Source organism: Thunnus thynnus, chromosome 10, assembly GCF_963924715.1.
Source record: "Thunnus thynnus chromosome 10, fThuThy2.1, whole genome shotgun sequence".
In the NCBI taxonomy this organism is placed as follows: Eukaryota; Metazoa; Chordata; class Actinopteri; order Scombriformes; family Scombridae; genus Thunnus; species Thunnus thynnus.
This window is the reverse complement of record NC_089526.1, coordinates 24856253-24882018: the sequence shown is the minus strand read 5'-3', so window position 1 is coordinate 24882018 and position 25766 is coordinate 24856253. Positions and strand designations below refer to the sequence as shown.

At 40.3% G+C, this 25766-nt stretch overlaps 1 protein-coding gene across 1 annotated transcript; it reads left to right on the top strand.

Moving 5' to 3' along the window:
- The first annotated feature begins 773 nt into the window (after positions 1-773).
- LOC137191814 (basic helix-loop-helix transcription factor scleraxis-like) lies at positions 774-17116 on the top strand. The gene is made up of 4 exons (XM_067602235.1): positions 774-1179; positions 1644-3803; positions 4098-4314; positions 16285-17116. Exons 2-4 carry the CDS (start codon positions 3415-3417, stop codon positions 16321-16323), a joined length of 645 nt encoding a protein of 214 aa, XP_067458336.1. The 5' UTR covers positions 774-1179; positions 1644-3414; the 3' UTR covers positions 16324-17116.
- Positions 17117-25766: the final 8650 nt, after the last annotated feature.

The following is a 25766-nucleotide window of genomic DNA, read 5'->3' as shown; positions in this document are numbered from 1 at the left end:
TTATGGACTTAGGTCAACATTTTATGTAGTTTTATGTAAATGTCACTATTACTGAGCTGTAATGTAGCTATTTCCTTTTCATACAACATTCTTCAGGCAAATGTAGCCATGTGTGATTATGAAAAGACTTAAAGTCTACAAATATACCCAGTCAAATGTTTTCTGGCCTGCGGGCAACAATTCAGAGAGAAATGGATACTGTGTGAGACTAGCCACACACTCATGGGAGATGCAAATCAGAGGAAGATCATGCTAATGCATGTAATGATGGACCACAGTGAGTGAAGTAGGTTTTAGTGTATTATACCACAATGAAGCCCGCACAGAGTAGTGGGCAGTCAGAAATATATTTACAGTACAGTAACACACAGTCTGGAATTCATCGATAAAGATATTTTTGGTCCACTTTTATTTAGGATTTTAAATGTCAAAGGTTACTGTTGAGGTCCTGAGGCACTGGTTGCATGGAGGCAGTGCTTCCAAGACTGACATGACATGATGTCATGTAGATCCAGACTGCGTCCCAGATGTTCAGAGTTGACAGCCAGGCTACTGTTTTCAAGCACACTTGATATCCAGTGACCGGAAGTGTCAAGTGATAGCAGCAGGAGAGTGGGTTCTGGGTTCTGAGCCAGTTCCATCTGTTTCCCAGTCAACAAAATAATCATTAATGAATCTCTTATGAAACCTTTTTTATCAGATACATTTAGCATAACATTTCATATGCTGCTTAGCTCAAAAATGCTATTAAACCCATCCCCATTTCTTTCTGAAGCAGGCACTTACAGCATTAGATTATGGGTACGGTTTTGAATTAAACTTTGCTGCCTTTTTATTACAGTATTTAGACAGTGGTATGATCCCCATCTATAGCCTACCCATCAGTTTGCCTTCTCCGTCCTGACTGCTCCAAGCACTTTCTGTATGTACTGCAATCACCCACTGCAACCAACACTGGCATGTGTTCATACAGTCAATACCACAGCATAAACACTGTGACTGAGATTGAAGGGTAGAGGTAGATGTAGGATAGGGGAGGCAGAGAGTGATGAATGCTGACTGTAACATTGTGTAACTGACAGATTATTCATTGTGCTATTAGTTTTCAGCAGCAGCTTGCTGTTGCCAATCTACACAAAAGACGCATACCAGCAATGGCAGTTGGGCTGAGAGTTTTCGGTAATGTACTATTGAGGATTATAGACTTCATAGTTGAGTTTTACATAGGCTGTCAACCTTTAACCGCTGTACATTTGAAACAGCAAAAAAAATGTCAAGGACAGTCAGTTCCCTGGAAATAAGACTTAAGTTGCACGATCATGGCTAATAAAATCCCAAAGACTTTAAGTAGGAAAAGCAGATTAGCTGTATAATACTTAGAGTTAAGTCTGAGGAAAAATTTGATTTTCCAACTGTTAGAACACCTTGTCTTGCCAAATAAGGTTAATTTGTATATGTAGATAGCTAGCTCGATAGATAGCTAGATAGCTAGCTAGCTAGCTCGATAGATAGATAGATAGATGGATAGATAGATAGATCTCATTCTATTCTGTCTTTCATTAGTTTTCTCCCACTTGTGTCTTTCTTGCCTCCTCTGTCTTTGCTCCCTTTGCTGTCTGATCTCATTTTGTGTTCTCTTTCAGAGGAAGACAAATTGTTAAAGGGAGTGTAAGTGAGTAAAGTAGCAGCTCCCTTCCTACAAACCCCTGAGCCTCCCCTTCATCACCAAAACACTCCACCCAAAAATCTCAGTCCCATGAGGCTAAACTACTTGCAGGCCCTCCAGCGTCACAGCTTTTACACATAAAAGGCCTCAGCTATGGCTGAATAAACCCAGTTCCCGGCTTCAGCCACAAGCCCAGACCGAACCGTCAGCTTCCAGTACTGCGGCTGCCCGCCTCCAAGCCTGCTGTCCAGGGACAAACACAGCACAGGGGGGAGGGGGCCAAGAGAGGAAAAGACACAGGGAGAAAGGCAAACTCTTGCTTCACTGCTCAAGCTTCTCAGCTTCTTGCTGTCAAGAAAATGGTTGAACAAAACTTCCGTTTTTACAAAGCCAAGTCCCAGTCGTACCTCTTGCTAGTAGCCTGCTCTGACAGATGAATCTGCAAAAAGGAAAGTTACTCAGCATGGAAAACTGGACAATAGGAGGAGACTGTTTGCTAATGTGTCTGCACAACTGATCGATGTTTTTTAGAAGGAATTTTAGAAGAATATGACATTAAATTATGTTGGATGATTTGATCAAGTTCTTTGTTATGCAAACAACTGGCCTCCAACAAAGTTAAATAAGGTGAGTTCCCAGAATTTTGTCATGTTTTTGCAGCAACAAAACCCAAAACACAGACAGATTTAGAATCAAGGCATTCACTATTTGCTCCGTCCAAGACCATGGACACATTACTCCTGTCAAATGACAACATTTTATCTCTGTTTCATTTCCTTTTTAAGACACCTTCCAAGAAAGTGAATAATATGCATACAATAATCACATTGATATAAGTGTATGTTACAGAGGGATCCATAGCCTATAAGGTCACCAAACCCACCCAACAAATCAGGGTGATGCAAGTTCTGTTTTAGGGTGGATTTCCCTTGAAACACACCAGTGTGCAGCCAAAACAAACTCCCGGTGATGGTTTGCCTCTTGCCTCCGGTCGCTCTGGCCTGCTTCTAGACAGCAGACGAGGGACCCTCACTGCTCAGAGGGAGGAGCAGAGTTCTCGGCCCTCCCACCGGCTATAAACCCAGAGGCAGACGGAAACACTCAGACAGCAGGCACACGTGTAGCAAAGAGGCAGAGAGAGAGAAGGAAAGAGAGAGACCAGTAGAGAGAGAGTCAAACTGCTGCCACAAGCTGGGAGTCGTTTTTGCTATTGGGATTGAAACACACAAATATAGAAACAAAGGACCAGCAAAGCGGTTTAGAGAAGTGAAGAAAAAGAGGACAAATTTTGACTTCCATATTTAACCTCAACATGCCATTATAATTCTGCTCTCTTCCAAAGGATTAACTGACTGAGGAACTGATCTTTGGGGATGTGAAGTGTTTTTGTGAATGAACTAAGAGAGAAAGACCAGAGGGACCTGGGACCTGCAGCCACCTGTGACACAGCAGCTCTGCGATCAAGTCGCTCTTGTCTGCTGATTTAGGATCAACTTGCCGATGCTTTACTGTTAGTGAAAGGAGGTTATAAACCAAGCTTCACTCAGCATATGACTCACCTGGCTTAACAAATTTTTACAAAAAAAGAGAAGTTGGGGGTCAAAAAACAATTGGTGGTGGACACCTTTAGTCAGCAGCATCAACTTTCTTAAGCAACCTCCAATAACAAACTTGCAAGTTGAAGCTCAACAACCAGGAAAGTCTCCCCAAGATTGACCTGTAGCTGTCAAACCGTTGTTACGGTGAAGATGACATTTGCCATGCTGCGCACGGCACCTCCCGCAGGCCGCTTCTTGTACGGCGATATCGCCCTCCTCTCCGAAGATGATGATGAGAACGGGAGTGAGGGCTCGGGCTCTGAGGAGCGCAACTCTGCTGCCTTCCGCCTGTCCTCCTCGTCCCCGTCTGCCTTTCACATCAAGGTGAACAGGAAGAGGAAGCTGTGCGGGCTAGGAGGGGGTGGAGGTTGCGGAGGGATAGGGGACATTATGGGGAGGATTGGCCCCCCGGGCTCGACTGGCCCTGGTGAGGTTCGCCAGAGGACCGCAGCCAATGCGCGGGAGAGAGATCGCACCAATTCTGTCAACACAGCATTCACAGCGCTGCGCACGCTCATCCCCACCGAGCCTGCAGACAGGTACAGAGCAAAGTAAAACTGTGTCATGACATTTTGTCTGATGCATAAATAACTATAAAAATACCAAGAATTAATTTAAGTAAATAATAAGTTAAAAGTAGTCCGCGGATAGCTCTGGATAGCTATGTGTCATAGAGTTAGCGTCCAGGAAGTGGCCAATCCAAATTTTAAACTGACATTTTAAATATATGAATAACGCTACAGTGTTGTGCCATTGCATGATCAATTTGATTAAAATTGCACTTGATATTTCATTTTTATTAATACAATAACTCTCACTGATTTCATGTTTAGGAAGCTGTCAAAGATCGAGACGCTACGTCTGGCCAGCAGCTACATCAGTCATCTGGGGAACATCTTGCTCCTGGGCGAGGGGCTTCATGACGGACAGCCCTGCCACGCCCCCTCACCACCGTTCTTCCACGTTAACTCCTCCCCCAACCGAGGATCTGACCAATCACCTCAACCCAAGCACATCTGTACTTTCTGCCTCAGCAACCAGAGGAAAATGGTGAGCGTACAAAAATAACGAACCAACAAGTAAGAAATAAATGAGAGACATGAGTGGAAAAAAGGTCAAATAAAAAAAAATAAAGTAAATAATATGATAATAATAGTATATATATATATATATATGTATATAAATAATAACATATAGTGTAATCAACATTTTCTTTTAATACAGCACTAAATTGTAGGAAATATGCAAAACAATAACTAAGGTCTTTGACTATCTCTATTTCACCTAAATAATTATAATAAATACATTTCTTTATGTACTTTTCAAATGCTATATACAGAACACTTAAACTGTTTTTCCCAAAATTAAAGGAATAGTAAATGAACCAAAAAGAAGTTTTAAAAAAAGCTAATCATAGCACAAAACCTTCTTTCTGGAACTGTGTGGTGGTTTAGGGTCATATTGAAGTTTAAAGCTGACCTGAGATCAGTGACTGTACCTATAAACCTGATTGGCCCTGAGGGACCTTAAAAGCAGAAACTCTTTAAAGTCCTCTTTTGGGGTGAAGGACTGTGTATTATTGTCCTGTTGGGGGTTAGTTTTACTCGAGCAGGTGGCTTGAAAGTTCAAGGTGGTTTCTGCAGCTCACTGGACATTACAGTGAATAGAAGTGTTCGTTTTTCGGTCAGAGGACCTAAGAGAGGGCTGGGTGAAGAGGTGGTGCACAAACGCAAATGTGAAGGGTCAAATAGCAAGAAATCCTTTTTCACCGTGACACTGACAAAATGTGCACGACGGTTGTGTAAAAAACTGTATTAACCTCAACTTTGGCATTACTTTATTTTTTTTTCTCTTTTTTTAAAAATATGAATTTCAAGTTTACAAGGGTATTTATACAGTGGGTGAGATTTATGACCGGGAGCCCATGAAATCCATCCAAAACCATGTGTATAATTTCAAGAATGTATTGACGTCAGCCTGAATATGAGGTTTTAATCATAACTCCTGAAGGACTGACCTGAGATACAAAGATTGGTAACTGGCAAGAACTTTATTCCACTGAAAATGTTATATATGCACTTTGACCACTTAACTCACATACTGTATGTATTAAGAGCACTTTCCAAAAGCACTTTCAGAGTATAATTTTACTTACTCACAAGTTTATCTGAAGCTTTAAAATTCAGGAACAAACTCCATCGAGCAAAACAACAAAAAACAAAACAAAAATAATTTTTCTACAATGATAAAAGCCACAAACTGTCTGATTTTTCATTTCAGTGACAGAGATAGCATTTTTTTGTAGCTGTTTTGACACTTTTTACACACTTCCTTCACTGCTGCACTGTCGGTCAACACCTTAATAGAGATAAAGAAAAGGAGAACTTCATCCAGTGCGAGGTTGAACTCAGGTTTGATTGATTCGGCACAGGAAATAGACGTAATCGAGAACACACTCAGCATAAGAAAGTCGTCAGTCTGATGAGGAATAACAGCGAATGAAGAATTTCTCTCATCAAATTTATACGACTCCGGCTCCGACTTCGGCGGACACCACCAGTCTGCGGAGAGGATGATAGAGAGGTGACGTCCGCTCAACTTTCCCCCTCTAACCTAGCTGCTGCCCATTTAGCAGGATTTATGGGTAAGGAGCTGACATCTGGCAGACTCCCCCGTTACCCCAGCAGTGTGTGAAAGCTAATACCCTCCTCAGTGTCTAAACCCAGAGACCCTTTAGCTGGGGGATAACCTGAGTCTCAGCAGTGTGTGTGTGTCTCCCCCTCCTCCCTCCTGCCTCCCCTCTGTACCTCTGTGCGTGAAAGCCTAGACGTCCTCGGTGTCTAAACCCAGACACCCTCGGCTGGGAGATAACTAGCCTGAAACCTGTCTCGTTCTCTCTACAGCTCTCCTCTGTCCCCTTTTCTTTCTGCTTCTGTCCTCTCTCATCCTTACTCTTATTCTCTTCCTCATTTAATCACCTCTTACCCAGTTTCACGATTTCCTCTTCAACTCTTCCCCCAAGCTTCCCCCCGGTCCCCACACACCTCCCTCAGCTCTCTGTGTCTGCATATCGATCAGCCTGGTGGAGGTCAGAGCTGTCAGTAGGAGCTGTGTAATACTATCTGCTGCTGTCAACTTACTGCTGCAGATGCATGACTGACCTGTAAATGCATGCTGGGTAGAAAACAATTGTGAAACTTTCTTGTGTCAAGAACCTCAAACGTAGACGCTTTGACTAAGTCACATGAGGCTGTTTCCCATTAGCTCAATAACGATTCACATGAGTTCTCTGTTCTTTATGATGTATGTTGAACATACATTTTCTGTTTTCATGTAGTGCACCAAGAGATGAGCGCACGTTAAAGTCATTATCTCCTGATTATACCTTGATTGATTTCTACACTACTCACAAATTAGTGAATAGAAAAAAGAAAAAAAGGCGAGTTTAGAAATGTTAAATGAAAAAAAGGCCAAAAGTCCACTCAGCTCCTCAGTTCCTACTGAAGACATAAATCTTTAAAATGAGCTCACAAATATATAGTTTTATTTAAAAAAAAAAAAAAAACGGCTCAGTAGTTTCCCAAAACAGCTGGGCACTATAGGTTTTAGCCAAGGTTACTCAAGCAGGAATAAATGGTGAATTTGATGGATACTATTTCCTGTGGCGGATCAATACACATTTGGAGCCCTACTGAGTATTTACAGCAGCAGGATGGTGGATGTGGGATTGACTTAAAATAAACTACAGTGCCCATGTTTATTGTAATGAAGGAATGTGTCACCCAGTGCAATGGTGTGGCTCATTGATGTGTAATTAATAGTTATTGGACAATAATGGAGCTGCATAGCACGGAGGAATAAGATTTATCAGGCTTTGGCGACACAGACAATACTTGTTAGCAGTATCAATTAATTGTTGGTTTTGATCTTTTTATTTCAGCCTTATCTTTTAATGTTCCTCCTCTCATTACATTGGAAATTCTAGTACTTTGATTGTGTTGCAGTTGTGCTGTTAAAATAAACTTATATCTCAGCCGTGAACATATTGAATGCACAACTGCCAAATGAAATAGATATTATTACCTTCAAAGTTATTTAAGGAGAAAAATAAGGGAAGCCCGGCTTCACTTGGCGTTTAAATGGTTAACTCTGATTGGCAGAACCTGAGACCATTTCATTTTCCTTGGAAAAGTGGCTATACAGTGCATATAAGTGGGCTAAAGGGCAGAGTCAGTGCTGATGATTACAGAGAGGAAACGATTGTGAAGGTAAAATGAGACTTTGTGTCCTGAGAGCTCTCTTTGTATGTTTTTATGGTCATTGAGGTTCATCACAGCTGTCAAGTCTGGTTAGACCAACCGCTTCAATTATGCTATTTCCAATGTGGGAAAGAGTGAAAGTGAGAAAAGTATACGCTCATTTCCTCTTATTATGTGTGCATATAGTATAACTATTTCAAAACAAACAGTCTTGTTAGTGATGACTACTGCTCTGAGTGCTAAACTATTGCATTTTACATATTCAGTGGAATTAGTAATTTGATTTCATTATACTGTCTTCATGATTCGGAGACATCTTTCATACAGGTAAAAGATGTATGGTGAAGTCTTTCTATTTTCTTGTTATGATGGGATGGTTTTCCAGATATTTGAGGGTAAAATATCACCTTTGAAATCTCAGTGTAAGTTTGAAGCAGGAGAAATTTTTTTTTTTTTTCCTACAGAGCCCTGTTTAACTTCTATGTTGCTAAGATTCAATATGGTTGTCTTACTAAAAACCTATTCTGCTGTACTATGGCTAGCTTGCTTTTTTATTGTCAGGTAGATCCACATACCGTATATTTTCATCGGAAGCCAAGCTCTTCCTTGAGCATCCGCATTTATCATGACAAATGTTGATTTTTCAAAAAGAACATGTCTGGTGTGGAGCACCAGCAGTTTGGTATGGACAAACTGGAGTGCAGCCTTTGCATGCTGGTGCCTTTGATACATGCAGTAAAAAAAAAAAGGGACGCTCATGATGGCTACATCTGTAAATGAGATGTACAGGGCTGAGGATCGAGGATTGAGGTGTGCTGAGGCCTGCTTAAATCCCTTCGCTGTCTGGTTGATTGATGCAGATATCCTGTGCTAGGCCTCTGTGCCTCTGCTGATCAGTGCAACTGTCAGGTGCCTGCACTCAACCTACAGCTGGGGCACAGCACAATCACAGCTTTTTAAATTATCACAGCTTTATTATCTCCAGTTTATCTCTGACAGAAGTCACCTTTAATGACCTTGAAATGTGTAGTACTAGTTGTGCCATTGCTGTGGTAGTTTGCTGAGATCAGGCTGAAATGCCAGCCACAAACAAGTGCCATCATAATATTACTGACTGAATCTGATTTGATGTTTATTCAGTAATTCTCTAAAACAAAACAAAACAAAACAAAAAGCTTTTTCAAATGTGCTCATCTGTGTACTTTTTCGTCCGACGGCTAAAGCACTTGGAGCATTTTTACAGCTTCCTCCGCAACTTTGGTTTATTCCTCTTGGCCCGAAGCACGGAGAGGGTCAATTCAATTTGATGGCAAACATAAACAGAAATGTCAATTCATCTGCCAATGACAGCATCATGCTGAAATTTTCCTTATAATCTGGATATGACAGGGCTTTCATGCCAAACATTTTCCAATATTTAAAAGTTAAAGAAGCTCATTTGATGAATTGAAAGAGAATTTATATGTTTGGAAACCAAATAAAACTCTGGCAAAAATCTAACTACTATTATACTTATAGTGCGGTTGCTGTAAATAGACTTTTGTTCCTTTGTGATGGTTAAATTTAGTTAACAAGCATTTAAAGGCACAACCCTGATTTAATTCTGACTTTAAGGAATCTTATTTAATTTGGAATTTCTAGAAATTAAAAAGAAATGTGTAAATTGAGTGAAACAGCAAACATAACAAATTATGTATAGTGTTCCTAATTTCATGAACAGCTCTAATTTACATCTTGCCTGCAGTAAAATTTTTATGTGTGATGATTTTTGTGGGTGACTGGAAAGCAGGGCGTATGGAAAGACAGTGGCACTAAAACTGCACTGTGCAATTGGAAAGTGACTTATCTCTACTTGTGAGTGTGTGTGTATGAGAGAGAGAGAGAGAGAGTGAATAAGTGTGAAAGAGTGTTTGTTTGAATCTAATTTTGTGCGTATATGAGAGAGAGAAAGATGGAGAGAGAAAGAGAATGTGTTTGTGTATTTATGTTAGATGGATGTGAGTGACACAGCGAGTGAAATTTTGTATATGACCATGCATGTATACAATATACATACACACCCACACACTGGCTGGCTCTCTGTGTCTGGAAGTCATTGGCGGTGTGGAGCGGAGCAACAAATGAGCTAATTGTTCTGTAAATGATTTATCCTCTGCTGAGGCCTGTAAAGTCAGTGTTTAATTCAGCTGCTGCTATTAGAAACACATTGACGTTGGGCTTTGATGGTGATGGTAAAGAAGCCTGGAAACCGCTCTCTGTGAAACGCCCCACACACACACTCACACCCACACATATGACAGATATACACACACATGCAAGCGTGCACTGGAATACATGCACGACAACAGACATACACACACTCATATAGAGCACCACACTCAGAGACTTTTATCGAAAGCATGTCATTCTCCCTCTCTTAGTTTTTCTAGTCTTTTCAGCCAGACGGCAGTTCATTGCTTCTGTCGAGACACCCCCCCCCCCCCTCAAAAAAAAACATATATGATTACTCAGTTAAGGAGCCCTGGATCACGACTGTGCTTTCAACACTTTCTAAACTAATGGTGTGCAGGAAGTTGTGGAAACAGAGAGAGAGAAGAGAGAAAGAGAGCGAGAGAGAAATAGCCGGCGACTTGGCGGGATAATCAACTCAGCTATTTATCCTCCAGTTTGGACAGTTGGTTTTCGACGGTGCCGAAACTACACTTTGCCTCTTTATAGAGATCAAATGAACCATGCACCTATGAGAGCTTAAATGCATGGATGGGACATGTGCAGGAGCACACTAATGACTGTGGTTTTTACAGTCATTTGGTTATTAGTCTGTTTTCAGTGGAAAAAAGTATTACGTCACATGTGTGCAAGAAATACACGTTTCAAGGTCATAGATGAAAACTAAATTACCCTCATTTACTGATGCTGCTGTTGACTTGGAGGTAATGTTTTGTGCCTCATGAGCGAGAGTTTCACTAGCTGGTTCCTCATTTCAAGCTATGTTAATGAAGTGCATCAAAGGTATCAAATATACTGGAGGTAATTTTCAAATATATTCTTGCCCACGTTTGGTGTGTGTGTGTGTGTATGTGTGTGTGTGTGTGTGTGTGTGTGTGTGTGTGTGTGTGTGTGTTAGCCTGGATTTGTGTATGACTGTGTGTCGTCATGCGTGGACCTGTCTGTATATTTTCAGCACAGATGGAAGCAGTTAAACCCTAATTTAACACCAACAGAAGAAGTCGGGTCAGATAACTAACAAAATCTATTAGTAAAACTATCATTCTGTTGTCATTTGGTCTTCGGGGAGAGGGCTGCTCACCGAGCAAATTAAAACAAAAATACAGAAAACTGAGCCACGCACAGAGCAAATCTAAAAGACATCTACAACACAGAAAAAAGCAAAACTGAGTGGTTTCAAATTGTGCAGTTTCTTAAAATAATCTACTGAAGCTAATGACATATTGGCTGATGCAAGGTGCACATCTTAGCACTAATGATAAAGTGCTGCTTAGTGCATAAAATAGCTGAATTAAGTCATCTGAGGCCGGTGAAAGTGAAGTCAGGGAGTCATTATAACAGATTATTAAACTGTGGGAATAATTAAATACATGTGTGGTCGGCTGGTGCGAATTACATCTGATTAGGGAGTCTAAGATAAATTGTTTTTCAGAAGTCATCAGGATGCTTATTAGCAAACCACAGTGAGTATGAAGTACATGTCTGATGTATCCAAGCCACATAATGGCAGACTGCGGCTTATTTGGTGCGTTAGTTAGCTTAATTTAAATGCTTCGATACCTCTGATGTGTCATTTATTGCACCATTTGAATGTATGTCTATACTTTTCTGCAGTTTCATCACTGATCATTTATGAAAGTAATTATAGCTTCTATCAGACACTCAAGGCATTGATGCACATTCACATATTTTCACTTGATAAACTAAAGGGATATTACCAGTTTTCATTTCATGCTTGAATACCAATCTCCTTATACGATTGTCGGGCCAGTGCCCAAGTGGAATTATTTTTTCCAACCAGTCATTCCTCTCCTCATGCAGCCAGAAACTAAATTAGATGTTTGTATTTGACAGAACGGCTTAACGCAGGAAAAGAGAGAGCGAGTGCATGGAAAAACCAGTTATAGGTAAAGGAACAGCCCGGATTGAGTTTCGGAAAAACAATATTAAAGTTTGAATTTGTAGAGTTGATAAGATGCCGTGAAGAGAGTATTTACTACCCTCACATTAAGGTTAAAACAGGCTTCTTTCACCTTGATAAAACAATAATATTGGTCCAGTGTGGTAATATCATCATATTGTATCTAAAGTAAACATCATCAGGTAATCATATTAGTGTCGGACAAATCACCCCCCTGGGAAGCCGGTGGTATGTCTGTGTGTGTGTGTGTGTGTGTGTGGGTGTGTTTGGAGAGAGAAAGAAAGAGAGAGCAGAGATGTCATCCGACCATGCCCTATTAGTCTTCAGGAGATTGTTTTGACTACCAGGCCAGCCTTAACGCCCCCCCCTCCTCCTGTTTTGACTGAACCAGCTACACTCCAGCTGAACCGCCTTCATCATCTACAGCTGTGCCTTTTTTTTTTTTTTTTTTTTTTAAATATCGCTCAGCACTCAAAGTGAGCTGTGGGATGATTCCTGGTGATTTCATGGTAATTTGATGTAATTTGGTAAATCATTGAATTGTCATGCCCCGTTTTACTCATGTACCCACTTCCTCGAAACTGCCTCAATGACTTTTATTTCCTATGTTTTTCAAAATGCACAACAACAAACATGACTACACTTGTGTCTTCCAGCTGTTGGGTTTAGCATTAGTGTTAGTAAAAAGTACTGTAACAGTAATGGTAGCAATAGCATAGTAAGGCCAAATGTTTCTCAGGCTGTGTTATTCACTCATTCACTACTCACAAGGGAATCTTGGACTGGACTGGACACTACAGATTATTGTTCACATCTGGCAGCTTAAATTTAGTTTTTCTTGTATATCATGCAATGCTTGATGGTTGTTCTTGGATAGCAACCATCAGTTGTATAATACTTTATAAATTGCATTGTGGGATTATTTGAGTCTGCTATATGCAACCCTGTCTCCTAGAAATTCCATTCATTTATTACTAATTTGTTTTGTCAATTACATTTGGAAGGATTTCCTACCTGGATGATGGAGGGTGGACAGATGAGTGTACAAAGTGCAGGACTTTGACACTGTGGTTTGCACTCCTGCGTGTTGTTAGGTTTAGACAACAAAAGCACTTTGGTTAAGGTCAGTGAAAGATCAAGGTTTTTGGATAGAAAAAAGTCTATTAGCTGAAGATTGAGACATATTGTTTTAACTTGATTAACATTTATCCAAAAATCTTGTTGTGATGTGAAGCAGACCATGGAGTACCAAGGTAGCTGAATGGTTACTGTGTGTGCTGCATATCTGCAATGTCCCTGGTTCAAGTCCAATAAGGAACCTTTGTTTCATGTCATACCCATTCCTCTTTCCTCTTGTTTCCTGTTGGCCTTTTTGCCAGTAACTGTCTAATAAAGGCAAAAAATCCAAGAGCACAGTTTTTAAAAAATGTAATCCATGCAGCATTCATTTTTTGTTGTTACAAATTAGTGCATTGATGTGATTTTTATGATACAGGTTTGCAACATAGGTTATAAGAACTCTCACTAGACATTCATACAACAGACAACCTCCAAGTGGTAAAGACACTATGTGGACTATACTGTATATTGTGAATAGTGAATGATTGTGGATACAGCTACACTGTAGAAAAAATGACTTTTACAAGACTTTTACACAAAACCTAACAAGTCAGCTGTAGTGAATTGTGGTATATTAAGGAAGCTCTCCTGTAATAGTTTTCTTTTCTTTGATGGATTTCTTGCTGTATAATTACTTACCAATGGTGCGAAGTAAGTGTGAAGGGAAGCTTTTACCCTTCACTACCAAAACATTTTCTGTTTAATGTTGTAGTTTCAAACCTATTTCTATTACTGTAACTGCTAAAAACATCTCAGTGCAAGTTCACATACATTTGGTTAATATCCCTGGAAATAAGAAAAACAAAAACAACCCAAATAGTACAAGAAATGAAATCTTCATAACAAGTAGCTTGTTATAAATCTAACTAAAAGATGTCTACTTGCATACATAACAAACAAAGTGATAGCATATGCTCATAAGAGCACACGTAGCCAACAAAATAATGGTAATGGTTTGCGTTTAGATAAAAGAAATCTAATAATGATCTTGAGCTCTCAGTCCAGCTGGAGGAAGAATTGACAATAATAGTTCCTGTGTCTCCTCACACTCACCTCAATCAGTGGGAGGACCGATTCCTGTCCAAATCCTATGATCTCATTCTCTCATTACCGCCTGATACCCTTCCAAACACCTACCCACCTTTGTTGATGTCAGTCAAACGGATTTTTCCAAACACCTACACCTTGTGCACGGTCTGAGAGGAAATGTGTAACAGGTGTTGGGCTGATGAGAGGAAAGCAAAGGGGGGCGGCCCTGAGGGTTAGTTGAGACGATATGAGAGGGGAAGAGAAAAGTCACGAGAGGACAGGAGTGCAGAGGAGCACTGGTAGGAGCAGAGAAGAAAGACTAACTTACAGAGACACATTTGAGCTTGCTACTTGTTTACTTTTACAGCATATGAAGTGAAGTTTGCCTTTTTTCATTTTTTACATATTTGTCCATGAAAGCCTGAGATCATTTTTTAAACTATGAGTTTAAAACATCAGCCCTGAAAAGTAATAAGCAAAGCAGGGATGACATGTGTTGCATATCATTCAGTGGTCTGTTCGATAAAATCCCTTGACTGTCGCTTGAAGAGCTAATGGTAGCAGAGCAGAGGTTAGGTGAGGGGGGAAAATGTGATGTTATTTTCCTGGCCAGATAGAGAAAGTCTCCTCACCAGCCAGGAAATCAAGGCTTCTCCACTCTGATACCACAGATAAACGAGAAGCATATCATGCACTGCTGTCATAGATCAGCTCATGATGTCACTGTTCAGACTGTAATATAATTAAAGAAATGCTCAATGATCTCTGCTACCAGTTAAAGTACGTATGATTTACTGTATAGTCTGTGTTTGTGTGACTTTACTGCATGAAGTCAAGGTTTATTCACTGTTTTAACTCAGGAACCGACGTTTATATAAAACCTCATACATTTATTGAGCTAGTGACTGCAGTCCTCCTTCCACATATGACCGTTTAAATTTATGTGAGCAAAGTTCTTTACTTGATCACCTTTCCAACTGAAGTTAAATTGTCTTTTTAGTCTTCTACAGCATGCATATATGTTCAGTAAATCACTTGTCTTGTGTTCACCTTTGATAAAAAAATCTGAATTATTATTTATCGAAAGTAATAACGTGGCATTCTATTGTAGGCAGAGCAGACGGTCACACTGAGCCTGATCGCATCCTGCTACACAACACAAGAGCCACAGACTCTGAACAACAACCCACATTAGCTTTCCTGCTAAAGTCTCTTTCTTATCTAACGTACAAACATGAACACACATCCTGTCCTGCACCCAAGCTTGTTGAACAGAAGAGCACTGCTTACATCAGTTAGCAGTTAGGCTGGATATCTAATTAGCTGCTCAGCTGCAGAACATTAAACAGCATGTAAACACACCTGAAAATGTAACTTTGGTCCGTTTAGATGCTGGTTTGGTCATTGTTCTTCAGAATCCCTGTTAGTCACACATTGTCCTTTTTGGTAGAAATTATTGCTTGGATTGTTCATGGATAATTTTTTTCCAGTTTGGAAATCGCTAATGTGCTCATGTACAGCACGCAAGTCATTTAAGGTGGTGGGTGAATCATAAACATGCAAAGAGCAGGGATTCGATACCGAAGATCAGGGTTTGCATCTGGTTAGAGAAAGATCGTGTTTTGATTAAATGCAATATTTTCAACCTGCTTCAAGTCAAAGTTGACTTTTTCAGTATTTAACCAAGACGACCTTTCCCCAACATTAACTAAGTGCTTTTAGTTGCCTAAACATAAAAATAAAAAAGCCTTCCTCATACCATGCTATGAATGGATATCAGTGTTTCCCCTATATTCATTCAGCAGCGGCGCAAAATTATGAGCGCCGCTGCTAAAATTTCAGACAATCATTAATGATTTTCTCTCGCACATTGTGCAACACCCTACGTTATTGTGGATTTTTTAGTCATCCTTACTCTCTTTGTTCTTCAAAGGACATATACGTGTTTTTGCAAGAGTAGCGTTGCTCTGTTAAGGAATAAGGCAGTGCGTGTGTGTCAATCTGGCAGTAAATGTACAGTGCAGGCTGTGTGTCAGTTAGTAAATGCTGCAGCCCCTCAAGAAAATAATAGCCCCCGAAGTTAGCAACAATGCGTTAGCATAACTTGACCAGGCTCACTTAAGTTGGACAGACTTTTAAGGTGGACCAGCAATTCTCATTTTAGTGTCAATCTCAGCCGCTCTTTAACAGAGAACGGAGAAGTGTGTGGCTGATGAGTCTGTCATATGCCCCCACATACAGACATATGACATTGACAACTTTATGTAAGAGTGTACCACACTGGAGTGGGAATTTGTCCAACAAACAGTGGCAAAAAGGTATAAAGACTATATATAAAAAAATAGAATTTATTAAAGTACAACTAACTGAATTGACCTTTTTTTCTTTGACCAAACCTTATAAACATTACTTTGATTTCATTGTTGTCCTTGATGATGTGAGATGTTTTTTTCTCTCTTGCAGAATAAAGACAGAGACAGGAAGACAGCCATCAGAAGCTAACAACGAGAATACACACCACATGGAGAAAATGCTTGTCACTTCGACAGCGCTGTCAGTGATTTTTTTAAATACTGCAACTTGAAGACTTATCAGACTTGTGATGCATTTCAGAGACTTTTGATGGACTTCTACAGCACTTCCAGGACTTTTTAAATAAACTTTACAAAGCGTTTCTTTGTGTAGACTTTTTACAGTGCTTTACAGGAACTTTTTAGGGTACTTTTAAGGGGCTTTCACATGCTTATCAAGACCACGAAGAACCTTTTTACCAACACTTATAAGGGGCTTTTTACTGTATTGTTCCAAGACTCAATGATGGTTTATTCAGAGTCTAAAGAGCTTATGGCACATGATCGAAAAACACAAAAACCTATGAAAGACAAATTTGTATTCATCAAAAGCTGTGTGTTATTAATGTGTAAACTGTAATATAAATGTATATTTATGTGACATAACATTATATAATGAAAGTATGTTATTTAACAGGCATATCACATTCTTGACAAGATGCAAAACATTGGCTAATCACACAGTTTATGGCATTCTTTGTGATGGTTTCACACAAAAAACTAACAGAAAATGCTGGAACTTTTGTGATATTGATATTTCTAATAATCATTTTTGAAAGTGCCTCATGCTGGAAAATAACTCAAGATGACCAATAAATTTTTTGTATATCTGGAAGTAAATTTCATTCATATGTTGGTTGTATTTTGAACAGATTGTACTCTCAACGTTGTCGTAATTCTCCCCAGTTCCACCCAATAAACATTATAAAAGTTTCCACTGTGAATCTCTCCTGTGCCCTAGAGATATTTTAATACCAAATGGCGTTTTTTGTCATACTTTTGCTCTTTCAGGCAGCTAGTAGACAGACAATTATGAAAGTGTCAAATGAATTCCTTCACCCAAGACGCTACAGTGCAACAAGCATTAAGTGGAGCTTCCACAGTGGCCGCAGCTGTTGCACACATCAGCCTAATTTCTAGTTTTACTTTTGGCTTTCTCTCACCGTTGCTCACACACACACACTACCAGAGTGTGACAGAGAGGGTTAGAAGATGAGGCGGACAAGAGGGGTTTGAGGAGCAGAGGAAAGGCGAGCAGAAGAGAAAGGGGGGGATGGAAGCAGAATTGAATCTGCAGGTATGGCTACTTGGACATCTGCCTGTGTCCCCTCGCTGTCCTCTTCTTTACCTTTCCACATGCTCTTTCTCTCTTCTCCTCCTCGGCTCTTCCTCTCTTTTCCCTGGAGTGCCACTGGCCAGAGTCTGGTTGGTGATGGCTTTCCAGCGTGTTTAGCCACGCACTACTTATTCTCTTCTTACCTCGTTTTCTATCTATCTATCTATCTATCTATCTATCTATCTATCATATCCTCTCTTTCTCTGCCTCTTTCTTTCCATCTCTCGCTCCCTCCATCTATTTTCTTTCAGCATCTCTGTGCGCTGTTTTTCTCCACTGTCCACTGCCTTTATGGAAAATGATCAGGGGGCATTAGTGATGTGGAATATCGCTAATTCCTTTTTTTAAACGTATTGTCACATTTTCATAATAGATTTCTTCTCTTTCTCCCTTCCTCTCCCAAATACATCGCCCACACCATGAGCTGTGATATGACTTTCGTCAAAGCAAGTGCAGTCTGTTTTCTGCAGTTCATAATCAGCTCTAGTCAGCGCTAACTTACAAATGCAATCCCATGGAAAACAAAAATTGTGATTACCTGGTGAGATGTTGTGTCATGTCGTGATGAGAGATGCTGGTCATTTCTAGGATACATCTCCTCTAGTTGTGATTTTTTATCAGCAAAAATGCTTTGAGAGTGAGGAATCTATTCATACAGTCTATACACAGTCTATGGTAGTTAAGCATTTTAAAACCACACAACAGCAGCATTCCTCAAGCCATTTTCCACCATTAAGTGAAATGTAAACTAGCCGTTCTTTTAATGGAGGCTAACCCCTGTGCTGCACCAGTTCGGTGTTTCCAAATTATTTTTTTTAACAATGCTAACAAGCTGTTACTGTAACTGAGGTGCCACTTATGGAGCTTTTTCCTACAATCTGACAAAGTGCCTGGTGAAGAAAAACAACCAACCAAAATTAAAACGTCACTTGATCGCTCTGCCAAAATACAGTTTTTAGTGGAAGGGGCACTAAAAAAACAAAGCTGATTTATAGTGTGTATAATCTCACAAACACCCCAAAACTATAAACAGCTCCCCAACACTTGCAGTTTGTTAATGTGTCTGACTTGTACTTATAGTGATGTCATCTAGAGGACACTCTCTTAATGAAATAACTCACCAAGGTGATGAAGAGGGAAAAGGTGAGGATTTCAATTTGGGACTAGAGAAACAACGAAATATATGTTTTGCTAGCGTTGCTTTGGAAGTCTCGCAAAAAGAACATAAAGATAGTTGTAAAATCCTTCCTGGAGAATCGCTTATACAGTACCAAAGACACAATGCAGTTCTGGTATATTACACTTGAAATGCCTTTTAAACTCAAGTGCCAGTGCTATTTTTTTTCTCCTAAAATGTAACACAGGGAAACAAAAGACTAAATCTCAAGTGGTCCCTGCTGCTCGCTGGGTCCTGAGACAAAGATTTGAAAAGCGCAGCGCGTCTTGTTTAAAAGATCTCAGTTCTATTATGAGCCGATGAGACATAGATATCTTACTGCGGAGAGTTTTTTTAAAAGGAAGCAATAGCTCTGAAAAAGCGCTGTGTGTCTAGTGTGTCCTAATGACTTCTGGTCCAGTTAGTCTGAGAGTCTGATCTCTCTAGCAGGCCGTCTGTCTGAGCAGCAGAGAGGGGGAAAAAGGAACTGGTTCCTCCCACACAGACCAGATCAGGTTCCCCCTACGCCTACACACACAATTTAGCACACTCACAGATGACCATTTACACACTCATATGCCAATGAACTTACATATGCACAAAATAGATGAACATATGCATGCATGTGTAGTCACACGCTCACATGCACACACACACGCACTAAGCAGAAGGATCTGTGATATAGCTTAGCTGTCTAATGATCTCTGTATTTTACATTGATGAAAACAGATCAGCTGAGGGGCAGACTGCTGTGCCGTATTTAAGTGGGCGGTTTTGGACCTAGGTGAACCGGAGGTTGGACGATCGGCTGGCTCTTATTATCAATATAATGGTCTCTGACAAAGATGCCCCCATGGAAATGATAGCTGAAGTCATAAAAAGCTCAAGTCAAAGAAGCGCTGTAGCTTTTATCCAGGTATTTGCAGAGTCTTAGGAGGTAGCAGAGGGGTTGGAGTTGAGCAGGAAACAGCGTAAAGACAATTTAGATGAATTAAACAATATTTGAAAACACAACATAAACTTATTTTCTGATTAAATCGAAATAAAAAGATATGTCACGTTCTCTCTGACCCACCTTTACTCCAGCTGTCACTCTCTAGCAGCTGGAGCTTCTGCAGAAACTGGATGGATGAAGTGAAGGCAGACGGTCAAGTAAACTTTTGATCATTTGTGCATACAAATTTGTAATTTAAAACATTGAGCACAAATTAGTTCCTAATGTTATGTTAACGTGCCGTCATATATCTTCATTCAGCTCTTCATATTACAATAATACGATTGCATTATTATGGCAATAAATTTGAGGTTGACGTGGTTAGTGGTCAGGTGGAGTGGAGCACCTGGGAGATTCTTGAATGACAGCTACAACCTGCTTGACATGACTGATGGAGACAGCAGAAGGTGACAGTGGGCTACTTTTCAATAGTGTAGCTAACGTGTCTAGAAGGTAAACAGTGAAGACATGCAGAACACATGTCCTCAGAAAATTAGTAAAATAAGGTTGTTAATCAGCCTGCCACATTTCTTTCTTCTTTGCCTCTATTTAATTTTGACAAACTGTGTTTGAACAGTTCAAGAATTTTAAAATATAAAAACAACATGAGGGAATCAGAATAAGATTTGTTGCATTATATGACATTATATCCACTATGAATATTCATTCAACATGTAATTAATCACTATTTAAAAACCACCTGTAAGGATGCCTTTAATATAAGTCACCCTCCAATTTATTACGGTTGTATAATCACAGAATATTTCTCCAAATGCTTCAATGTGCGCATCTGTTGACCAGCAAAACACTAGAGCTCTGTTCAGAAAGATTACCAGCTCTGCCAGTGTTCACAGCACACTAGCAGTTGTGAGATGGAAGTTCCCACAAATTGAATTCAAATCCTCAAATTAAGAGTGTTACTTTATCACATTACTGTAATTCCTTTGTCCTTTCATAATTCTGTTTCTAATACAGTTTTGACACTGCATCATAATTTGGTTCAGCACTTGCTTATTCTTTGCTGGCTTTGACAGTTCGTTGCACATGTGCTGTTATGTAAAATCAGTGTGAAATGAATAGGAGAGCTGGACACTTGAAAGAACATTTTTACTCCTGACGTGACCCCCGGCTACACTGACTCAGTAGTTGGTGAGTATGCCGAGTAGGAAACTTGTAGGAAACTTGTAATTCTCAAATCAAATAAGCTTTTAGTAACGCAACTTTTAAATAAATGGGACCAGACAGGCCCACGAACTTACTCTCAAAAGAACGATCGAGTCATTTCTACATTTTTCAACTGTCATAACATGAGAATCAGTGGAGGAGACAGAAGCACTTCCTGTTTTTTTCCAACTCATCCAAGTTTTTGCGCTCAGATGGTACCCAGCTGAATAAGTCTATTAATTAAAGATGGATAGGTAGCAGTGCTTTTCCTGAAGCATGACCTCCTGTTGACATTGGAGCAGAAGTTTCCTCTGGTGTCCTCTCCTGCTCTGTAGGCCTGTTGGCCAACTTCCTGCCTCCACTCGAACTGTCTCAATAAAACATAAAGAACAAAGATATAAAAAAGTGGAGGAAAGAGGGAAATGCACCTTTAGGAACATTAGTCTTTCTAACCCAACTGGGATCTGAGCTACACAAACACACACACACACATAAACGCACTCATGCACACATACGCGCACATGCACGCACTCACACACACAGTCACACACGGCAGGAGGCTAACTGCTCCAAGTGGGAGCTGTGCTGCTGAGGGCCGGATGAAAGGAAACACTAAAACTACAACGAGGGAAAGACAGGTGGCCAGTTTGGCAGCTCCACACACTCATGCACACACTTTGACACACACATATGCATGAACACAAACTCCTTCCTCCCTCAAACCCCCTGTTGTGCACACCTGTGAAAGTGCCAAATCCTGGACTCTACCTCGTTCAGCTCTCCATTGACCTCTCCTGCTTTCTTCCTACCTCCCCTCTCTCTCTATCTCTCTCTTCTCTCGCCCTCGATGAATCTCCCCCCTCCCCCCTCAGCCCCCCTTCGCTCTCTGACAGCTCCTTTGTGCAAACATTCCTCTTGTTCGCTTGTAGCCTGGATCACCTTTAATTGGTTGTTAAAAAGACATTTCCTCCTGATGAGGATACCACCATCGAAGCCTCTATGACTTTATGTGACACTTAAAAACACCAAAAATGACATCAGAGCACGGCGCTAGAAGCACTGTTACATTACAACATTGTGAGGAGAAACAACTTTGTGGCTCAAAACACCAGAATTTCTCATCATCTGAACAGTTGTGAGCCTTGCACAATGTTTTGCCTCCTAAACACATCCTGAATTTAAAAAGGCCAGGTGTTTCTCTCCTTGTACTGAAGCTTGCGGTTACAGTATGAGTGATCTGGCCAGGTAACGAAACTGAGCTGACGTTCTCTCTCCAGCCAACGATTGTTTCCCCGTTGTGCTCCTCTATTGTTATTCCTCTGGTTTTCCCCACTTTTCTTTAATAAGAGTTCTCACTGGTTGCTTACAGTGACTGTCTAGACTCAGTATTAATGTCCGTCTGGAAAATATACCCTTATGGGTAAAAGAGACCAAAACTATAAAGATTCAAAGGACCACTGGTGTCCTGTAACCTCTAGCAGGTTTTATTTTATAAATCAGTTGATTAATTAATCATACTAATTATTTCACAGTCACATTTGAGACTTTTTTGCTTGAAAAATTACGTAAATGATTCAACTGATATGATAAATTATCATATCAGTTGTCAGTTGACGAATCAATCAATTGACTAATTGTTTCAGCTCTGAAACCTTTAAAGGTTAAATGAATACAATAGTACAGATTATGGTTATAACACAGTTCAGTCAACCAACTCTTGTGGAACAGATTATTATGTGATATGTACAGTATGTTTATGTTTTATGTTGATCCCCTGAAGAGGTTGTCTGTGCCGACATCACTCCCTTATTCACTTATTCACTACTACTTATATAATAGATACTCAGTACTTTACTCAATAATGATCAGTAAATAATGATTTTGGACACTTACTAATCAATGACATCTTGTACAGTAGACAACAGTGATTTTCGCATCCATAAAATATGACACATTGCATTGTGGGATTGTTAACAGAAAGTAGGGACATGCCGTGGACAATACTTTTATCGTTCCACTGCAGAATTTTTGAGGGCACTATATAATAAATAGAGTGATTTCAGACACAGCCGTTGACATTTTTCTGTTTCAAGAAATGTATGTAAAATGTATTTAATGGTGTGCCATGAAATTTGATACACACATTCATTTCCCCCTCAAAATGTTATAACTTTGGTGATTCACTAACTTGCACCATCATCAGATCAAAATTTGTTTTACGACCAATTATTTTTTAAAATTTTAAAACATTACACCTACTTAACATCAGCATTTTGGCATTTTCATTGTGGGCATGTTAGCATGCTGATCTTAGCAACTAGCACAAAGCAGATTCTGGCTATGGCTGTAGACTCTAAATCTTGTTAAATGTTGTATGAACTGCACCAGCGCCAGTTCATGTCAGCATAGATTTCAGGTTTTCTGCTACGTCTGTGGCAGCAAAATAGTGAGCAGAGCACTGACGGCTCAAGTCACTCCCATTATCAGAAGGGTGCAATGGATTTATGTTTTTAGCATTTTGTATTGCTGCTTTCTGGCAATATGTTTGATGTAAGCAACAATAATCACTTAAATACCCTTTTTAATAAACAGTCTGATATTAACAAACACACCTAAAGTGGAAAGTAGGAGAATGAAGAGAATGGTAGCATAAGCAAATTAGCGGCTAGAAACAGGAAATGGACTGAAATAAGCACAAATTACTTTATGATATTAATGATTTATATAATGATGACAAACTGCTTAAATGTTCATTTTCATAATGATGTTGACACTGGCTGCTATGCTGTTGCTATAGTTTCACACGTGCATTTTGGATGGGGTCTCATATGTTCAACATTGTAACAGGAACCAAAGTATACCGGTTCTTATCCTGAGCCAAACCAGAGCCAGCACAGGTACAGCTGTACAGTAGTAATTTGATCCACACACTCAAACCTTGATCAACAGTACTTTCCAAACACTAACAATACTGTAGAAAGCAGTTTTTGAAACCATTTTGAATGTTGAGAGAAATAAATGCATATTTTTACATACATGGGAATATTACACAGTGCTAAAGAGATTTACATTTAACATAACAGCTCCGAGCTGTCTGGGATGGAAAGCAGAGCCAGACCTTAACCAAGCACAGCCTCAGTGACCGCCAGCTGACAATCAACAGAGTCGTGTGAAATCTTAGCAACCAAAAGAAAACAGAATATCTGGTAATTGTGCAGCAGGTGATCCGAAGCTCTTCCTCCATTCCTGCATTAAGTTGTCAACCACGAGAAGCACTGGGTGACCTACACAGGCTTTTCTACTTGATCTGGGCTGGTGATAGATGGATACTGAGATAGAGAGAAGTTGAGACACACCCTAGGGTGCACGCGCACATGTATATAGGCCTGCACTCACACAGAGCTGCAAGTGTTTCATCCTTTTACAGGCTGTGTGAATCAGGAGGCACTTTAGGTTTTATTAGCCTTTAAGCAGGCATGTACAGATCCAACTATGAACACGTGCTGCCTTCCCCAGAGTGAAAACTCTGAGCACCCTAGACACAGTTATTAGGCAGAAGACAAGAAATCAAAAAGAAAAGGAAGTTGAAAAAGGAAGAGGAGAATTAACTAAAACAAGAATACAAAAGTGAATGTGTAAACTAGCCTTGGATCTCATTTGCAATACTGTTTTATGCTTGCATATGAAGGCCAGAATAGGAAAAAGATCACTTTTGTCAAGAAAGGAGAGGAGAGCAGGGAAGAGGAGATTGGGTGGGGCGAGGAGGAGGAGGAGCAGGTACAGACTGCAATAATCCACTCCTCAACTATAGGCCGAGAGAAAGGAGATGCTAAGAAAGAGACTATTAGAGGAGAAGCCAAGCCTTCAGTCAGTAGCAGCTTGCCAGAGCGTTGCTTTGCTTCGCCAGGTCCCTCTGCTCTCTGCTCTGTCCTCTCCAATAAGACCCCTGGTTTAATGCTGGAAAATTCCCTCCAAGCTGTCAATCACCCCCTTTAATAAAAACAAAGTATAACATTGCGGTCTCGCTCGCTCTCCGTTCCCCCTGGAGAATTAGAATGCGAGGTTTTGTCTGCGGAACTGTGAAAATCTCCTCTGCTTTTATTAGCAAAGCCCTGGTTCGACCGAAACTCTGGAAAAATCTGGCCACTCTCCGCTCTGCGTCTCCCATCTGGACTACATTAAAGCCAACCGCCTGGACCCAAACCAAACCTGAAACTGGGGGTATTACAGAAAATAACTCCGGGATCTGCCTGCACACACACACACGCACACACACACACACATGCACACACACAGATACATATCTTCCTTAACCCCTCGCACACACATTTGCGTGCATGTGACGCTCCAGACATGGCTCATGCAGCCTCCTGTTTCTCTCGCTTTCTATTTCATGCTTAATCAGATTTCCTTAAGGAAAAATAGTCTTAACCTGCATGATGGGATCTGATTTGAGTGACTGGCCATTTGGCTGTTTTTCTTTTTTTTTCCTCAATTGTTTAGTTAACTGACTAACTGATTGGCTAGTTGGGTGTTGACAAGCCGGCTAACGTAGCTGACAGAATGAGCGATCGACTGGCTGACTGATGAGCGACACTTAATGACTGAGTGAGTGGCAGCTGGCAACGTACAGTGTGTGTGAGATTAATGAGCTCCTTCTTTTACCTGCTGTGTAGAAAAAAATGTCTGTCGCATTAAAGGTGGAGTGGTTTGAGAGGACTGTAGGTCAGTCAGCAGCCATGTTGCTTCATAGGTTGCCACCACGCACTGCTCATCGAAAGATATGAATCTTCAACTTATCAGCTATTCATTTTTTGTCGTCCGCTTAATGTAAGTACAAGGATTAGCCTCTCTCGACTCACATGTTGCTAAGGATGCAGAAAAACCTAACGTAAGCGTAACGTAACGTGAGGTTATGTGCAATTCAACAAAATATCAAACAGT

Excerpts from the sequence above, each read along its gene's own strand:
- LOC137191814 (XM_067602235.1), top strand. The coding sequence starts at position 3,415 with ATGACATTTGCCATGCTGCGCACGGCACCTCCCGCAGGCCGCTTCTTG. Across the intron at positions 3,804-4,097 it reads CCCACCGAGCCTGCAGACAG|GAAGCTGTCAAAGATCGAGA; the intron begins GTACAGAGCAAA and ends TTTCATGTTTAG. Across the intron at positions 4,315-16,284 it reads TCAGCAACCAGAGGAAAATG|AATAAAGACAGAGACAGGAA; the intron begins GTGAGCGTACAA and ends TCTCTCTTGCAG.